At 44.1% G+C, this 17500-nt stretch overlaps 1 protein-coding gene across 1 annotated transcript in view; it reads right to left on the bottom strand.

Moving 5' to 3' along the window:
• LOC139386189 (cGMP-dependent 3',5'-cyclic phosphodiesterase-like) overlaps positions 1-17500 on the bottom strand; it is a 228160-nt gene that overhangs the window by 60019 nt on the left and 150641 nt on the right. Inside the window, exons 3-4 of the mRNA XM_071131660.1 lie at positions 4884-4973; positions 2398-2486 (exon numbers count right to left, since the gene is read on the bottom strand). Of these exons, the coding sequence (XP_070987761.1) occupies positions 2398-2486; positions 4884-4973 (179 nt within the window). The remainder of the gene's footprint in view (positions 1-2397; positions 2487-4883; positions 4974-17500) is intronic.

Here is a 17500-nt window from a genome sequence, read left to right as displayed (position 1 = left end):
CATACACAGAGGGGGGAACATTAGAACACCCATACACAGAGGGGGGATGTTAGAACACCCATACACAGAGGGGGGATGTTAGAACACCCATACACAGAGGGGTGACGTTAGAACAGCACCCATACACAGAGGGGGGACATTAGAACACCCATACACAGAGGGGGGACGTCAGAACACCCATACACAGAGGGGGGACGTCAGAACAGCACCCATCCAGGGTGGGGGCTGATTCCCTACAGACAATACAATACAAAGACAGCTTTATAAAAGATTCATTACTTATTGTCTACTGAAATAAATCAAATCAATGTAATTCCCAGAGCCAGGTGTGTGTACAGGTGTGTGTACAGGTGTGTGCACAGGTGTGACAGTGACAGGTTTCCCATGTGTGTGTCACTGTTGTCTCGTATGGTAATACAGAGGGCACCTTTCTCATGTTAATCTATGAGAAAAGACATCTGTTCCAATATCAACTAATGCTGCACACACACTTAAACGCGCACAAACACTCACACGGCAGTCAGTATTGCTTGTGATGGCCGACAGGCACGGCAGAGGACAGAGAGGATCGATAGTCTCTTTACAGCACAATCAGATGTAATACCGGACAAACACAAACAGAGGAAAGCTTTCTACAACAGCAGTGTTCCCCACGTCTGACTCTGGAGAGGCACAGGTTGAGCAGGGTTACTCCCAGCTAATCAACTTTAATCAGGTGTTAGAATTGTGCTGGAAAAGTCTGCACAAATTGTAGCGCTTAACGACCAAACACACACGCACGCACGCACGCACGCACACGTGCACACACAACAGATTGCGCCAGCGGGTGCTTGCAGGTGTGTGCAGCATGCAGATATTTGTGTGTGTGTGTGTGTGTGTGTGTGTGTGTGTGTGTGGCTCGAGGGCTCTCGTCCGAGACAGAAACTATCATGAATAATGCAATGTTGATTTTACCAAAGCTAGGTTAGGACAAGGCTATTCAGTCTGTGTGTGTTCTTAAGCCAGGGTAGGAGGGACCTATTGAGCCTGTAGAGATCACGAGAAGAGGATCAGAGTCTCAGAGAGTAGAGAGAGAGAGAGAGAGAGAGAGAGAGAGAGAGAGAGAGAGAGAGAGAGAGAGAGAGAGAGAGAGAAAGAGAGAGCGAGAAAGAGAGAGAGAGAGAGAGAGAGAGAGAGAGAGAGAGAGAGAGAGAGAGAGAGAGAGAGAGGGACATTTCAGCGTGTTTTCTCTGTGACATCTCTATGAAGGGTGATAGTCCAGTCTGAGTGACAGGTGTGACAGAAAGACTCCAGACTCCCTGTCTCTATCCCACCCTCCATACCTGCTGATCTTCTCTCCACCCCCCCCCCGTTCTATCCATACCTGCTGATCTTCTCTCCACCCCCCCCGTTCTATCCATACCTGCTGATCTTCTCTCCACCCCCCCGTTCTATCCATACCTGCTGATTTTCTCTCCACCCCCCCGTTCTATCCATACCTGCTGATCTTCTCTCCACCCCCCCGTTCTATCCATACCTGCTGATCTTCTCTCCACCCCCCCCGTTCTATCCATACCTGCTGATCTTCTCTCCACCCCCCCCCCGTTCTATCCATACCTGCTGATCTTCTCTCCACCCCCCCGTTCTATCCATACCTGCTGATCTTCTCTCCACCCCCCCCGTTCTATCCATACCTGCTGATCTTCTCTCCACCCCCCCGTTCTATCCATACCTGCTGATCTTCTCTCCACCCCCTCCCGTTCTATCCATACCTGCTGATCTTCTCTCCACCCCCCCCCGTTCTATCCATACCTGCTGATCTTCTCTCCACCCCCCCGTTCTATCCATACCTGCTGATCTTCTCTCCACCCCCCCCCGTTCTATCCATACCTGCTGATCTTCTCTCCACCCCCCCCGTTCTATCCATACCTGCTGATCCTCTCTCCACCCCCCCGTTCTATCCATACCTGCTGATCTTCTCTCCACCCCCTCCCGTTCTATCCATACCTGCTGATCTTCTCTCCACCCCCCCCCCCCGTTCTATCCATACCTGCTGATCTTCTCTCCAGTTTTTTATCAGTCCCATGAAGAAAGGATGTGTAGATGATATTATGTCTCCTAATCTGACATTTACCACACAAACATCTGTTACACATGGACTCACACACACAGAGGGTTTCAGACCAGATTTATTTAGATGTTTTATTTAACCTTTAACTAGACAAGTCAGTTAAAGAACAAATTCTTAATTACAATGACGGCCTTCCCCTAACCCAGACAACGCTGGGCCAATTGTATGCCGTCCTATGGGACTCTCAATAATGGCCGGTTGTGATACAGCCCGGGATCGAACCAGGGTTTGTAGTGACACCTCTACCACTCAAGAGCCCAGGGACTCACACACAGAGGGTTTCATACCTGATCTTCCCCTCCTTTGGCAGCTCATGGCTTGGGTCGTCACACTGTAGCCTCGAGTCTCTCTCCAGCACGTACACACAAACACACTCCTGTAAGAAAACACACACACATCAGAAGACTCCCTCCAGCACTTACACACAAACACACTCCTGTAAGAAAACACACACATCATCAGAAGACTCCCTCCAGCACTTACACACACACACACACCTGTAAGAAAACACACACATCAGAAGACTCCCTCCAGCACTTACACACACACACCTGTGAGAAAACACACACATCAGAAGACTCCCTCCAGCACTTACACACATACACCTGTAAGAAAACACACACATCAGAAGCAAAGCTAGCATGGGGGGTGCGGGTCCATGGGTGCGACCACCCCCGGTTCCTGCAGATAATAAAACCTCTTTTTTTAATAGCTATGATATAGCTTACCAAAAACCATAAACCAAAGAAAAAACATGATTTAACACTATAAAACACGATTTAACACTATAAAACACGATTTAACACTATAAAACACGATTTAACACTATAAAACATGATTTAACACTATAAAACATGATTTAACACTATAAAACATGATTTAACACTATAAAACACGATTTAACACTATAAAACACGATTTAACACTATAAAACATGATTTAACACTATAAAACATGATTTAACACTATAAAACACGATTTAACACTATAAAACACGATTTAACACTATAAAACATGATTTAACACTATAAAACACGATTTAACACTATAAAACATGATTTAACACTATAAAACATGGCTAAATGTATTTATAATATGTTATATAATATGATTGGTTTAAAAACTGAAATTGGTGTTGCTAATTATACAAAGTAATGTGCAGTACAGCTGTCTGTCGTTATACCCCCTTCAGCGCCCCCTGGACTGATACTGGTGGCAGCACAGCTGTCTGTCGCTATACCCCCTTCAGCGCCACCTGGACTGATACTGGTGGCAGCACAGCTGTCTGTCGCTATACCCCCTTCAGCGCCACCTGGACTGATACTGGTGGCAGCACAGCTGTCTGTCGCTATACCCCCTTCAGCGCCACCTGGACTGATACTGGTGGCAGCACAGCTGTCTGTCGCTATACCCCCTTCAGCGCCCCCTGGACTGATACTGGTGGCAGCACAGCTGTCTGTCGCTATACCCCCTTCAGCGCCACCTGGACTGATACTGGTGGCAGTACAGCTGTCTGTCACTATACCCCCTTTCACCGCCACCTGGACTGATACTGGTGGCAGCACAGCTGTCTGTCGCCATACTCCCTTCAGCGCCCCCTGGACTGATACTGGTGGCAGTACAGCTGTCTGTCACTATACCCCCTTCAGCGCCACCTGGACTGATACTGGTGGCAGTACAGCTGTCTGTCACTATACCCCCTTCAGCGCCCCCTGGACTGATACTGGTGGCAGCACAGCTGTCTGTCGCCATACTCCCTTCAGCGCCCCCTGGACTGATACTGGTGGCAGTACAGCTGTCTGTCTGCTGCTGGGAGGTACCAGGTTCTTCTAAATGATTCGTCATTTATTAATTTAGTAAGTTTGTTAGTTTAAAACTACTCTTGGTATCTTACTAACAGCCTAATTAATTCAGTACCAAAAAAACGTTAAAATATTTTGTCCAGAAAATGATTCTAAAATAATCCAAAGTTGTGCCAAGCCTTTAATGTTTCTAGTTAATGGCCAAGAGGCTAAAGGCCATGACTGAACATGCAACTAGGCCACTGTAATGAAGCAGCCAATGGAAAACAACATGGAAAAAAAATGACCTAAAATCCAATTAGCAGGAAAAGTTTGTTCTAAAGCGCAAATGATGCTCGCCGTTTCATGTGACAGAGGTGACAATCTATTGGAATGTAAAGATGCAACAACTAGAATGGGTGGCTAATATGACTAGGGATTTGGCCTTTGGCTTCTGAACAACCAAATAAAGTTGATATGATAACCAACAGAACAGGAGAGAAATGCTGGGTTCAATGGCATGAGGAAGTCTTGAGAAACATGGATGAAATGAGAGGTTGTTGGATATTCCGCTCAAACTAGGCTCTGTATGCGATGTGATAAATAGCCTAAAACAGGTCTACGTGACAAACTAACCAAAATACACAATTTAACTCCACAAAATTAGTCCAATTAACCTACAGATCGATAAGCATGACTTGGAAAATGTATTTTCGTCGGCTAACCAACTAATGGTTAACCGTTAACATCCCTAGAGATGATGACTAATGTGTGCTTATGATAAGCCATGTCAGCTATTCATTCCATTTCATGAATTGGTCAGAAGGGCCCCTGGAGAAAGCCACGCCCCTCTGACACAAGCTCTGCCCCTGTCACTCATACTGAACATACACACCTATATATAACTGACCATCCAGTGGTGCAGTTCTGAGGAATGGCTGCTTGACCCCTCCCCAAAAATAACACTACCCAGCAGCCCTGTGTGTACGTACCACGCTGGGCAGTAGCCCCTGTGCGGTCTCTCTGAGAGCATCTCGGAGTGAGCGCACGTCAACAACTCCTGCCAGCCGCAGTAAAGCATCCTGGGAGGAAACAGAAACAACATGAGTTACACACAGAAACAGCAGAATCCTTTATGACACCACACCATACTGTTTATATGAGGGAACAGAGACACCACACTGTTTATATGAGGGAACAGAGACACCACACTGTTTATATGAGGGAACAGAGACACCATACTGTTTATATGAGGGAACAGAGACACTATACTGTTTATATGAGGGAACAGAGACACCATACTGTTTATATGAGGGAACAGAGACACCATACTGTTTATATGAGGGAACAGAGACACCATACAGTTTATATGAGGGAACAGAGACACCATACTGTTTATATGAGGGAACAGAGACACCATACTGTTTATATGAGGGAACAGAGACACCATACTGTTTATTTAGAGGGAAGAGAAGACAGAGTGTCATGTAAAGACAGACAGTGTGACAGCCATATGTAGAGGCAAAAATGATGAACCAGTCTGTGTGTGTGTGTGTGTGTGTGTGTGTGTGTGTGTGTGTGTGTGTGTGTGTGTGTGTGTGTGTGTGTGTGTGTGTGTGTGTGTGTGTGTGTGTGTGTGTGTGTGTGTGTGTGTGTGTGTGTGTGTGTGTGTGTGCGCGTGTGGGACTGACTTTGAGTGGCACATCCCTTGGAGACACACGCACATACACAGACACAGCTAAGTCAGTGGGTGTGTGATTGGCTGAAAAATAACCAGGGGAAATCAATCACCTTCTATCGATCTGCAAACCAATTTACTAAAATAGAGCAGAGTGGACAGCTAACACACTGAAACACGCACGCACGCACATAGAAGGGCTGGGGATTTAGGGAGAAGGGCTGGGGATTTAGGGAGAAGGGCTGGGGATTTAGGGAGAAGGGCTGGAGAGGGAGAGGGATGAGGAAACATTAAGAAAACCTGCTCTTTCCATGGCAGACTGATCAGGTGAATCCAGGTGAAAGCTATGATCCCTTATTGATGTCACTTGTTAAATCCACTTCAATCAGTGTAGGTAAAGGGGAGGAGACGGGTTAAAGAAGGATTTTGGGGTATGGAATTAGGTCCCGGGTGCACCGGTTTGTGTTGAGAACTGCAACGCTGCTGGGTTTTTCATGCTCAACAGTTTCCTGTGTCTATCCAGAATGGCCCCACTACCCAAAGAACATCCAGCCAATTTGACACAACTGGGAAGCAATGGAGTCAACATGGGTCAGCATCCCTGTGGAACGCTTTCAACACCTTGTAGAGTCAACATGGACCAGCATCCCTGTGGAATGCTTTCAACACCTTGTAGAGTCAACATAGGCCGGCATCACTGAGGAACGCTTTAAACACCTTGTAGAGTCAACATGGGCCAGCATCCCTGTGGAACGCTTTCAACACCTTGTAGAGTCAACATGGGCCAGCATCCCTGTGGAATGCTTTCAACACCTTGTAGAGTTCCTGTCCTGATGAATTGAGGTGTTCTGAGGGCAAAATGGGTTGGGGGGTGCAGCTCAATATTAGGAAGGTGTTTCTAATGTGTTGTATACTCAGTGTAGATGTGAAAGCATTAATAACAAACTCTAATAATCGCTATGACAACATGATATTGTGACAGGTATGGAATGCAACAATAGTGAGTGGATGGCTTCATGTTGAACATACATGACGAACTCTGGTGCAGTGTAGAGGTGAAAGATAAATGACTGTAACTCTGGTGCAGTGTAGTGGTGAAAGATAAATGACTGTAACTCTGGTGCAGTGTAGAGGTGAAAGATAAATGACTGTAACTCTGGTGCAGTGTAGAGGTGAAAGATAAATGACTGTAACTCTGGTGCAGTGTAGAGGTGAAAGATAAATGACTAACTCTGGTGCAGTGTAGAGGTGAAAGATAAATGACTAACTCTGGTGCAGTGTAGAGGTGAAAGATAAATGACTGTAACTCTGGTGCAGTGTAGAGGTGAAAGATAAATGACTGTAACTCTGGTGCAGTGTAGAGGTGAAAGATAAATGACTGTAACTCTGGTGCAGTGTAGAGGTGAAAGATAAATGACTGTAACTCTGGTGCAGTGTAGAGGTGAAAGATAAATGACTAACTCTGGTGCAGTGTAGAGGTGAAAGATAAATGACTGTAACTCTGGTGCAGTGTAGAGGTGAAAGATAAATGACTGTAACTCTGGTGCAGTGTAGAGGTGAAAGATAAATGACTAACTCTGGTGCAGTGTAGTGGTGAAAGATAAATGACTGTAACTCTGGTGCAGTGTAGAGGTAAAAGATAAATGACTGTAACTCTGGTGCAGTGTAGTGGTGAAAGATAAATGACTAACTCTGGTGCAGTGTAGAGGTGAAAGATAAATGACTGTAACTCTGGTGCAGTGTAGAGGTGAAAGATAAATGACTAACTCTGGTGCAGTGTAGAGGTGAAAGATAAATGACTGTAACTCTGGTGCAGTGTAGAGGTGAAATATAAATGACTGTAACTCTGGTGCAGTGTAGAGGTGAAAGATAAATGACTGTAACTCTGGTGCAGTGTAGAGGTGAAAGATAAATGACTAACTCTGGTGCAGTGTAGAGGTGAAAGATAAATGACTAACTCTGGTGCAGTGTAGTGGTGAAATATAAATGACTGTAACTCTGGTGCAGTGTAGAGGTGAAATATAAATGACTGTAACTCTGGTGCAGTGTAGAGGTGAAAGATAAATGACTAACTCTGGTGCAGTGTAGAGGTGAAATATAAATGACTGTAACTCTGGTGCAGTGTAGAGGTGAAATATAAATGACTGTAACTCTGGTGCAGTGTAGAGGTGAAAGATAAATGACTAACTCTGGTGCAGTGTAGAGGTGAAAGATAAATGACTAACTCTGGTGCAGTGTAGAGGTAAAAGATAAATGTAGTTCTAAAGTACTAGGGGTCATACTCTACAGCCAGATTAGACAGTAGCGACACATTATTATTCTGTAAAAAGAGAGAGAACGGGGGAGGAAAAGAGAGATAGAGAAAGACAAACAGATAAAGAGAGTGTTTATTTATTCTGATCACTGGCGTCCTTCAAATGTCAGAGCACTCAGTGTGATTAATATAGCTCGATGAGAGGGCAATAGGGTCTGCACAGAGAGAGACAGAGAGAAGGGTAAGGGGAGAGGGAGAGGGCGAACGGGAAGGATGGAACGAAGGAGGGAGGGGAAAGAGAGAGAGGGATTCGAGAGGGGAGGGAGAGATGGTTAAATAAGGTAGGTAAAGAAGGAGGGGAGAAAAATAGAAGAAAGGAGAGAGGAGAAGGGAGAGAGGGAGAAGGGAGAGAGGGAGAAGGGAGAGAGGGAAAGAAGAGTCAGCTGGTCCTGAGGCTCAGAACACCTGCAATACAAATCACTACTCCAACCAAATGATAACACACTAATTCCACTTGCTTCCTTATTGTAGATGTGTGAAGAGTGCACATCAGCACGCATCAAATCACATTTTATTTGTTACATTCTTTGTAAACAACAGGCGTAGACTAACAGTGAAATGCATGTCAATCAATAAAATGTATTTATCAAGCCCTTTTTACATCAACAGATGTCACAGTGTAACAAAGTGCTTATACAGAAACCCAGCCTAAACCCCCAAACAGCAAGCAATGCAGGTGTAGAAGCATGGTGGCTTGGAATAACTCCATAGAAAGGCCAAAACCTAGGAGAAACCTAGAGAGGAACCAGGCTCTGATGGGTGGCCAGTTGTAACGAGTGCGCTGAGAGTCCGTAAGCAAGTTCAGGGAGTGAGTGTTCTAACAAATAAAATGAACACAAAACACAAACAACGCACCGACGTGAAAACTGAGTCAATCACCTGAGGAAAGAACCAAGAGGAGTGACAGATATAGGGAAGATAATCAAGGAGGTGATGGAGTCAAGGTGAGTGTCATGAGGCGCAGGTGCGCGAGACGATGGTGACAGGTGTGCGGGACAATCAGCAGCCTGATGACCTAGAGGCCGGAGAGGGAGCATACATGATACCAGTCCTCTTCTGGCTGTGCCGGGTGGATATTATAACAAAACATGGCCAAGATGTCCAAACGTTCATAGATGACCAGCAGGGTCAAATAATAATAATCACAGTGGTTGTAGAGGGTGCAACAGGTCAGCACCTCAGGAGTAAATGTCAGTTGGCTTTTCATAGCCGAATATTCAGAGTTAGAGACAGCAGGTGTGATAGAAAGAGAGAGTAGAAAACAGCAGATCTGGGACAAGGTAGCACATCCAGTGAACAGGTCCATAGCTGCAGGCAGAACAGTTGAAACTGGAGCAGCAGCACAACCAGGTGGACTGGGGACAGCAAGGAGTCATCAGGCCATGTAGTCCTGAGGCATGATCAATCAATCAATCAAATGTATTTATAAAGCCCTTCTTACATCATCTGATATATAAAGTGCTGTACAGCAAGCAATGCAGGTCTAGAAGCACGGTGGCTAGGAAAAACTCCCTAGAAAGGCCAGAACCTAGGAAGAAACCTAGAGAGGAACCAGGCTTTGTGGGGTGGCCAGTCCTCTTCTGGCTGTGCCGGGTGGAGATTATCACAGAACATGGTCAAGATGTTCAAATGTTCATAGATGACCAACAGGGTCAAATAATAATAATCACAGTGGTTGTAGAGGGTGCAACAGGTCAGCACCTCAGGAGTAAATGTCAGTTGGCTTTTCATAGCCGATCATTCAGAGTATCTCTACCGCTCCTGCTTTCTCTAGAGAGTTGAAAACAGCAGGTCTGAGACAGGTAGCACGTCCGGTGAACAGGTCAGGGTTCCATTGCCACTGAGTGTACTGACCATAGCATGAATAGAACATTATATGTGATATCATTTCTGTCTCTATTGTACTGACTCTATTGCATTGTACTGATCCTAGGGCTCAGGTCCTCAGGGAGGGGAGGGAGAGAGAATTAGAGGGAGCATACTTACATTCACACAGGACACCAGATAGAACAGACTGACCCTAGCCCACCAACACATAAACTAGTGCAGCATAGATACTGGAGGCTGAGACAGGAGGGGTCGGGAGACACTGTGGCCCAGTCCAACAATACCCCCGGACAGGGCCAACCAGGCAGGATATAAAGACTTAGAGGTTGAGACAGAATCTACGTTTCTCACATGGATAGGGCAGACATTTCAATACAAAAGGAGCTCTATGTGGAGCTCTATATAGCCCTGCCTCTAGCCGTTTGCTTAGAAATGATATGGACAATAAGCAGGCTTGAGTCTTGTGACCATGTATGTAGGAATGTAGGAATGTAGGTATGTAGGTATGTAGGTCTGTAGGTATGTAGGTATGTACAGCAGGGTCCAGAGAGATATCAGGGTCCAAAGTAACGCCGAGGTTTGATTTGAGACAACTGTACAACCATCAAGATTAATTGATCCAACAGAAGATCTCTTTGTTTCTTGGGAGTTCAAAAAGTAAATCATTTGCCACCATCAACTTCCTTATTCATGAAACATAGGCTTCCAGGGTAGGAAATGTTGGGGATTCACCATGTTTCATCAAAATGTACAGCTGTGTATCGTCCGCAAAGCAGTGTAAGTTAACATTATGTTACCGAATCACATCACCAAGAGGTAAAATATATAGTTAAAACAATAGTGGTCCTAAAACGGAACCTTAAGGAACACTGACATTTACAGTTGATTTGTCAGAGGACAAACCATCCACAGAGATGAACTGATATTTTTCCGACAGATAAAATCTAAACCAGGCCAGAACTTGTCCATGTAGACCAATTTGGCTTTCCAATCTCTCCAAATAATGTGCTGATCGATGGTGTCAAAAGCAGCAGTAAGGTCTAGGAGCACGAGGACAGATGCAGAAACTGACACCAATGAAAGGTCATTTACCACCTCCACGAGTCTCAGTGCTTTGATAGGGTCTGAAACCAGACTGAAGCGTTTCGTATACATTGTTTGCCTTCAGGAAGGCAGTGAGTTCCTGCGCAAGTTCTTTTTCTAAAATGTTTCAGAGGAATGGGAGATTCGATATATGTCAATTCTTTTTTACATTTTCTGGGTCAAGGTTCCACTTTTTCAAGAGAGGCCACATTTAGTGAGTTTGGTATACATCCGGTGGATAGGGAGCCATTTATTATGTTGAACATAGGAGGGCCAAGCACATGAAGCATCTCCTTTAGTAGTTTAGTTGGAATATGGTCCAGTATGCAGCTTGAAGGTTTAGAGGCCATGACTATTTCCATGAATGTGTCAAGAGATATAGATCAAAAATCTTTAGTGTCTCCATTGATCCAAAGGACCTGGCAGTGTTGTGCAGACTCAGGACAACTGAGCTTGGGAAGAATACACAGATTCAAAGGAGTCCGTAATTTTGTTCCTAATGATCATAATCTTTTCGTCGTAGAAGTTCATGAATTTATTACTGCTGAAGTGGAAGCCATCCTCTCTTGGGGGATGCTGGTGGGTCTGTGGACATTTCCATGTGAATATTAAAGTCACCAAAAATTGGAATATTAACTGCCATGACTACAAGGTACGATAGGAATTCAGGTAACTCAGTGAGGAACGCTGTATATGACCCAGAAGGCCTGTAAACAGTAGCTATAAAAAGTGATTGAGTAGGCTGGAGAGAGAGAGAGAGAGAGAGAGAGAGAGAGAGAGAGAGAGAGAGAGAGAGAGAGAGAGAGAAAGGGGGTCAGTTCCATAGCTACAGTACAGCATGTCTCCCCCAGGCACGAGGCTCTGAGCAGCTTATTACATATGATTAAATAGGATTAGATATGATGAAATATGATCACTCAATCAACCTGTAAGAAACTCTCTGTAATGAACCTGGATCTGTGCCAGCATGTGTGTGTGTGTGTGTGTGAGTGTGTGTGTGTGTGCGTGTCTGTGTGTGTGTTTGTTGCTCTCTATGTCTGGAGATCTTAATGAACCTTGTACGTTCCCCACCGTAAAGCTCCCTCACCCAGAACATAGTAATTACCATAACACCCTCATTACCATAACACCCCCATTACCATAACACCCCCATTACCCATTACCATAACACAACACCCTCATTACCATAACACCCCCATTACCCATTACCATAACACCTCCATTACCATAACACCCCCATTACATAACACCCTCATTACCATAACACCCCCATGACATAATACCCTCATTACAATAACACCCCATTACCATAACACCCCCATTACCATAACACCCCCATTACATACCACCCTCATTACCATAACACCCCCATTACATAACACCCTCATTACCATAACACCCCCATTACCATAACACCTCCATTACCATAACACCCCCATTACATAACACCCTCATTACCATAACACCCCCATTACATAATATCCTCATTACAATAACACCCCATTACCATAACACCCCATTACCATAACACCCTCATTACATAACACCCTCATTACCATAACACCCGCCATTACATAATACCCTCATTACAATAACACCCCATTACCATAACACCCCCATTACCATAACACCCCCATTACATAACACCCTCATTACCATAACACCCCATTACCATAACACCTCCATTACCATAACACCCTCATTACCATAACACCCCCATTACATAATACCCTCATTACAATAACACCCCATTACCATAACACCCCCATTACCATAACACCCCATTACCATAACACCCCCATTAAATAACACCCTCATTACCACAACACCCCCATTACCCATTACCATAACACCCCCATTACCATAACACCCCCATTACATAACACCCCCATTACCATAACACCCCATTACCATACCACCCTCATTACATAACACCCTCATTGCCATAACACCCCCATTACCATAACACCCCCATTCCATAACACCCCCATTACCATAACACCCCCATTACATAACACCCTCATTACATAACACCCTCATTACCATAACACCCTCATTACCATAACACCTCCATTACCATAACACCTCCATTACCATAACACCCCCATTACATAACACCCCCATTACCATAACACCCCCATTACCATAACCCCCATATTACCATGCCACCTTCATTACACACATGTAATACCATAAGACCCTAATTACCATAACACCCTTATTACCGTGACACCTTCATTACCATAACACACGTAATACCATAACACCCCTCATTACCATAACACCCAAATTACCATAACATCTGCATTACCATAACACCCTCATTACCATAACACTCTCATTACCATAACACTGTCATTCCACAGGGAAAGAAATGTCAGATTAATATGTTGTGACACTTAACGGTGCATTTAAGGGAACAGAGTAAACTCTCTTTCTTTCTTTAAACACATAAACACACACACACACAAATAAATAGGTACATTGAGCAGAGTGGGCTGGTTGGTGAAGCTGTGGTCCTGGCTGTTATTCCAACAGAGCCACATCTCCAGTAGCACACAAACACTGGAGACACATGCACTGTAGAATACAGCCAGACCTGAGAGACCAGCGACACACTCACGTACAAACACACACACACACACTAGTGATGCGCGGGTTGACACAGTCTCCTCAGTTATATCCGCGGGGTGGATGGATTTAGGGTCATTCAATATTGTGTGGCTAAAGGGCGGGTGGGTGGCGGGCAGGTTGAATAAAGAGAAACAATACCTTAAAAAATCCACACATTGTAAAATGTTGTGCCATTTATAAAAATTAGGCAAAAAAAGAAACGTCCTCTCACTGTCAACGGTGTCAATTTTCTGCAAACTTAACATGTGTAAATATTTGTATGAACATAACAAAATTCAACAACTGAGACATAAACTGAACAAGTTCCACAGACATGTGACAAACATAAATGGAATAATGTGTCCCTGAGCAAAGGGGGGGTCAAAATCAAAAGTAACAGTCAGTGTGTGGTGTGGCCACCAGCTGCATTAAGTACTGCAGTGCATCTCCTCCTAATGGACTGCACCAGACTTGCCAGTTCTTGCTGTGAAATGTTACCCCACTCTTCCACCAAGGCACCTGCAAGTTCCCGGACATTTCTGGGGGGAATGACCCTAGCCCTCACCCTCCGATCCAACAGGTCCCAGATGTGCTCAATGGGATTGAGATCCGGGATCTTCGCTGGCCATGGCAGAACACTGACTTGCAGGAAATCACGCACAGAACAAGCAGTATGGCTGGTGACATTGTCATGCTGGAGGGTCATGTCAGGATGAGCCTGCAGGAAGGGTACCACATGAGGGAGGAGGATGTCTTCCCTGTAACGCACAGCGTTGAGATTGCCTGCAATAACAACAAGCTCAGTCCGATGATGCTGTGACACAGCGCCCCAGACCATGACGGACACTCCACCAACAAATCGATCCTGCTCCAGAGTACAGGCCTCGGTGTAACGCTCATTCCTTCGACGATAAACGCGAATCCGACCATCACCCCTGGAGAGACAAATCCGTGACTCATCAGTGAAGAGCACTTTTTGCCTGTCTGGTCCAGCGACGGTGGGTTTGTGCCCATAGGCGACGTTGTTGCCGGTGATGTCTGGTGAGGACCTGTCTTACAACTGGCCTTCAAGCCCTCAGACCAGCCTCTCTCAGCCTATTGCGGACAGTCTGAGCACTGATGGAGGGATTGTGCGTTCCTGGTGTAACTCTGGCAGTTGTTGTTGCCATCCTGTATCTGTCCCGCAGGTGTAATGTTCGGATGTACCGATCCTGTGCAGGTGTTGTTACACGTGGTCTGCCACTGCGAGGACGATTAGCTGTCCGTCCTGTCTCTCTGTAGCGATGTCTTAGGCGTCTCACAGTTCGAACATTGCTATTTTTTGCCCTGGCCACATCTGCAGCCAAATAGCCTACACAACCAATCGATAGCCAAATAGCCTACACAACCAATCGATAGCCAAATAGCCTACACAACCAATCGATAGCCAAATAGCCTACACAACCAATCGATAGCCAAATAGCCTACACAACCAATCGATAGCCAAATAGCCTACACAACCAATCGATAGCCAAATAGCCTACACAACCAATCAATAGCCAAATAGCCTACACAACCAATCGATAGCCAAATAGCCTACACAACCAATCAATAGCCAAATAGCCTACACAACCAATCGATAGCCAAATAGCCTACACAACCAATCGATAGCCAAATAGCCTACACAACCAATTGATAGCCAAATAGCCTACACAACCAATCGATAGCCAAATAGCCTACACAACCAATCGATAGCCAAATAGCCTACACAACCAATCGATAGCCAAATAGCCTACACAACCAATCGATAGCCAAATAGCCTACACAACCAATCGATAGCCAAATAGCCTACACAACCAATCGATAGCCAAATAGCCTACACAACCAATCGATAGCCAAATAATGCTTTTCGCAACAGGCAGAAAAAGTTCACATCAATCAATGGCAAAATGGACAATGTCGAAGTTTCATTCAATAAGACAAAAGCTGCAAAAGGAGAATGTAAAAAAGGGCGGCCCAGAAAAGTAATGTTTGGTAAAGATTTGTTGAAGTGGTGAAAGAGGATGATAGCAGTACCGGACTTTGTTATACAAATGATTAGTCACAAGACAGACTTCAGGACTATGGCACGTCAAGGGAACTGTAGCCTGCTGCTTAGAGTTCATGTGTTGTTGAGATGGGTTCAATGGAAACTGAAATCTGGACGACAAACCAGAATAACCTACTGTTTTTTGGCAAACGCCAAAGTCCTCTGATAATACTAGTCCCGTGTGAATCCCTTTGTTTTGAGAAATATCTGCGTTTTACCGGTGTTGCTCGTCGTTTCAGCAATATAACAATAACTGATTCGATAAATGGAACGAAGTGCTGTGCATAGCCTATATATGTACTTCCAGAGGGAATGCTTTTGTTTATATGTTTTGTGCAAATTAATTGAACATCCCCAAATGCATCTTTAAAAAATATTACACCTATTTAATGCAACCCTTGCTGTTAATAGATCACACAAACAAACAAAAAACTGCGAGAACTGAGCTAAACGTTTGGAACAAATTCTCTTTCTCACCCATAGCCTAAAAACACATATCTATTTCAAGTTAACTGTTTAGCTCACATCTGAATGCTGGGGGGAATTTAGGAATCTTCTAAAATATCCTATTGACACACTTCCTCAATTCAAATATTATGGCGACACTTTACCAAAGATGGTTTGGTTCAGAAACCTGGGAACCACTGGAGTAATCAGTGTAGCCTGTTATTGCCTGGACTTGTTGAAATATCTTCACACCTAGAAAAAAAACCTCCGGGCTTTCATCATAACTGACTCATAGATATATATATATATATATATATATATATGCGAATATGGCTCTAGCATTAATAATAACTCAGAATTAAGCATTTTCTTACAGTAAAATGATACACCAAACGTAGGAACAATTTGGATTTGGGAACAGGAGTGGAGAAATATGATTTATTTCGTTCTGCATCTTGAGGGAATTCAATGCTCAGTTAGATACGATCTGTAGAGGTGTTGTCTTCGTCATGAAATCATCATAAAAGCTGATAGTATTTCAACCACATAAAATATGCATCGAAGCAGAACTGAAATCTGATCAGAAACACCCTGGGTCGTCTTCACAGCTTTATTGTCCCTTACAACCGGTCAATCTGATGTCATTTGGACAGAAAATCTTTCCCGTTTGTTGTTGCTTCATTGTATTTTCTCCACGGTTCCTAAACGTCTTTGCTCCGGGAAGGATGACACAGAAAACTTTACAGATGCCAGCGGCAGGGTAGCCAAGTGGTTAGAGCGTTGGTGTAGTAACCGGAAGGTTGCAAGTTCAAACCCCCGAGCTGACAAGGTACAAATCTGTCGTTCTGCCCCTGATCAGGCAGTTAACCCACTGTTCCTAGGCCGTCATTGAAAATAAGAATTTGTTCTTAACTGACTTGCCTAGAAGGTTAAAAAAAAAGGTTAAAAAAAATTGATGCATTCATTCTATTGATCGATTACATTATTTTTGTTGAGAAAGGGTTTATTTAGTCGTCTAGGGCAACATATCATTTTTACATTGACATGTTAGTCATTTATCAGATGCTCTAATCAAGAGCGATTTACAGTAGTATGCACATACATTTTAACATAATGACATTTTGTATAATCAAAAAAGATAAACTGCATGTATCTAAATATAGACAAGCTCACTCACAAATAGCCTACCAAAATGTTGGAAATTATAAGCAGAAACATACAGTTGAAGTCGGAAGTTTACATTCACTTAGGTTGGAGTCATTAAAACTCGTTTTTCAACCACTCCACAAATTTCTTGTTAACAAACTATAGTTTTGGCAAGTTGGTTATGACATCTACTTTGTGCATGACACAAGTAATTTTTCCAACAATTGTTTACAGACAGATTATTTCACTTATAATTCACTGTATCACAATTCCAGTGGGTCAGAAGTTTACATTCACTAAGTTGACTGTGCCTTTAAACAGCTTGGAAAAATCCAGAAAAAGATGTCATGGCTTTAGAAGCTTCTGATAGGCTAATTGACATCATTTGAGTCAATCAGAGGTGTACCTGTGGATGTATTTCAAGGCCTACCTT

Source organism: Oncorhynchus clarkii, chromosome 27 (assembly GCF_045791955.1).
Source record: "Oncorhynchus clarkii lewisi isolate Uvic-CL-2024 chromosome 27, UVic_Ocla_1.0, whole genome shotgun sequence".
In the NCBI taxonomy this organism is placed as follows: Eukaryota; Metazoa; Chordata; class Actinopteri; order Salmoniformes; family Salmonidae; genus Oncorhynchus; species Oncorhynchus clarkii.
The sequence above is the reverse complement of the archived record's forward strand: the minus strand, read 5'-3'. Positions and strand labels throughout refer to the sequence as shown.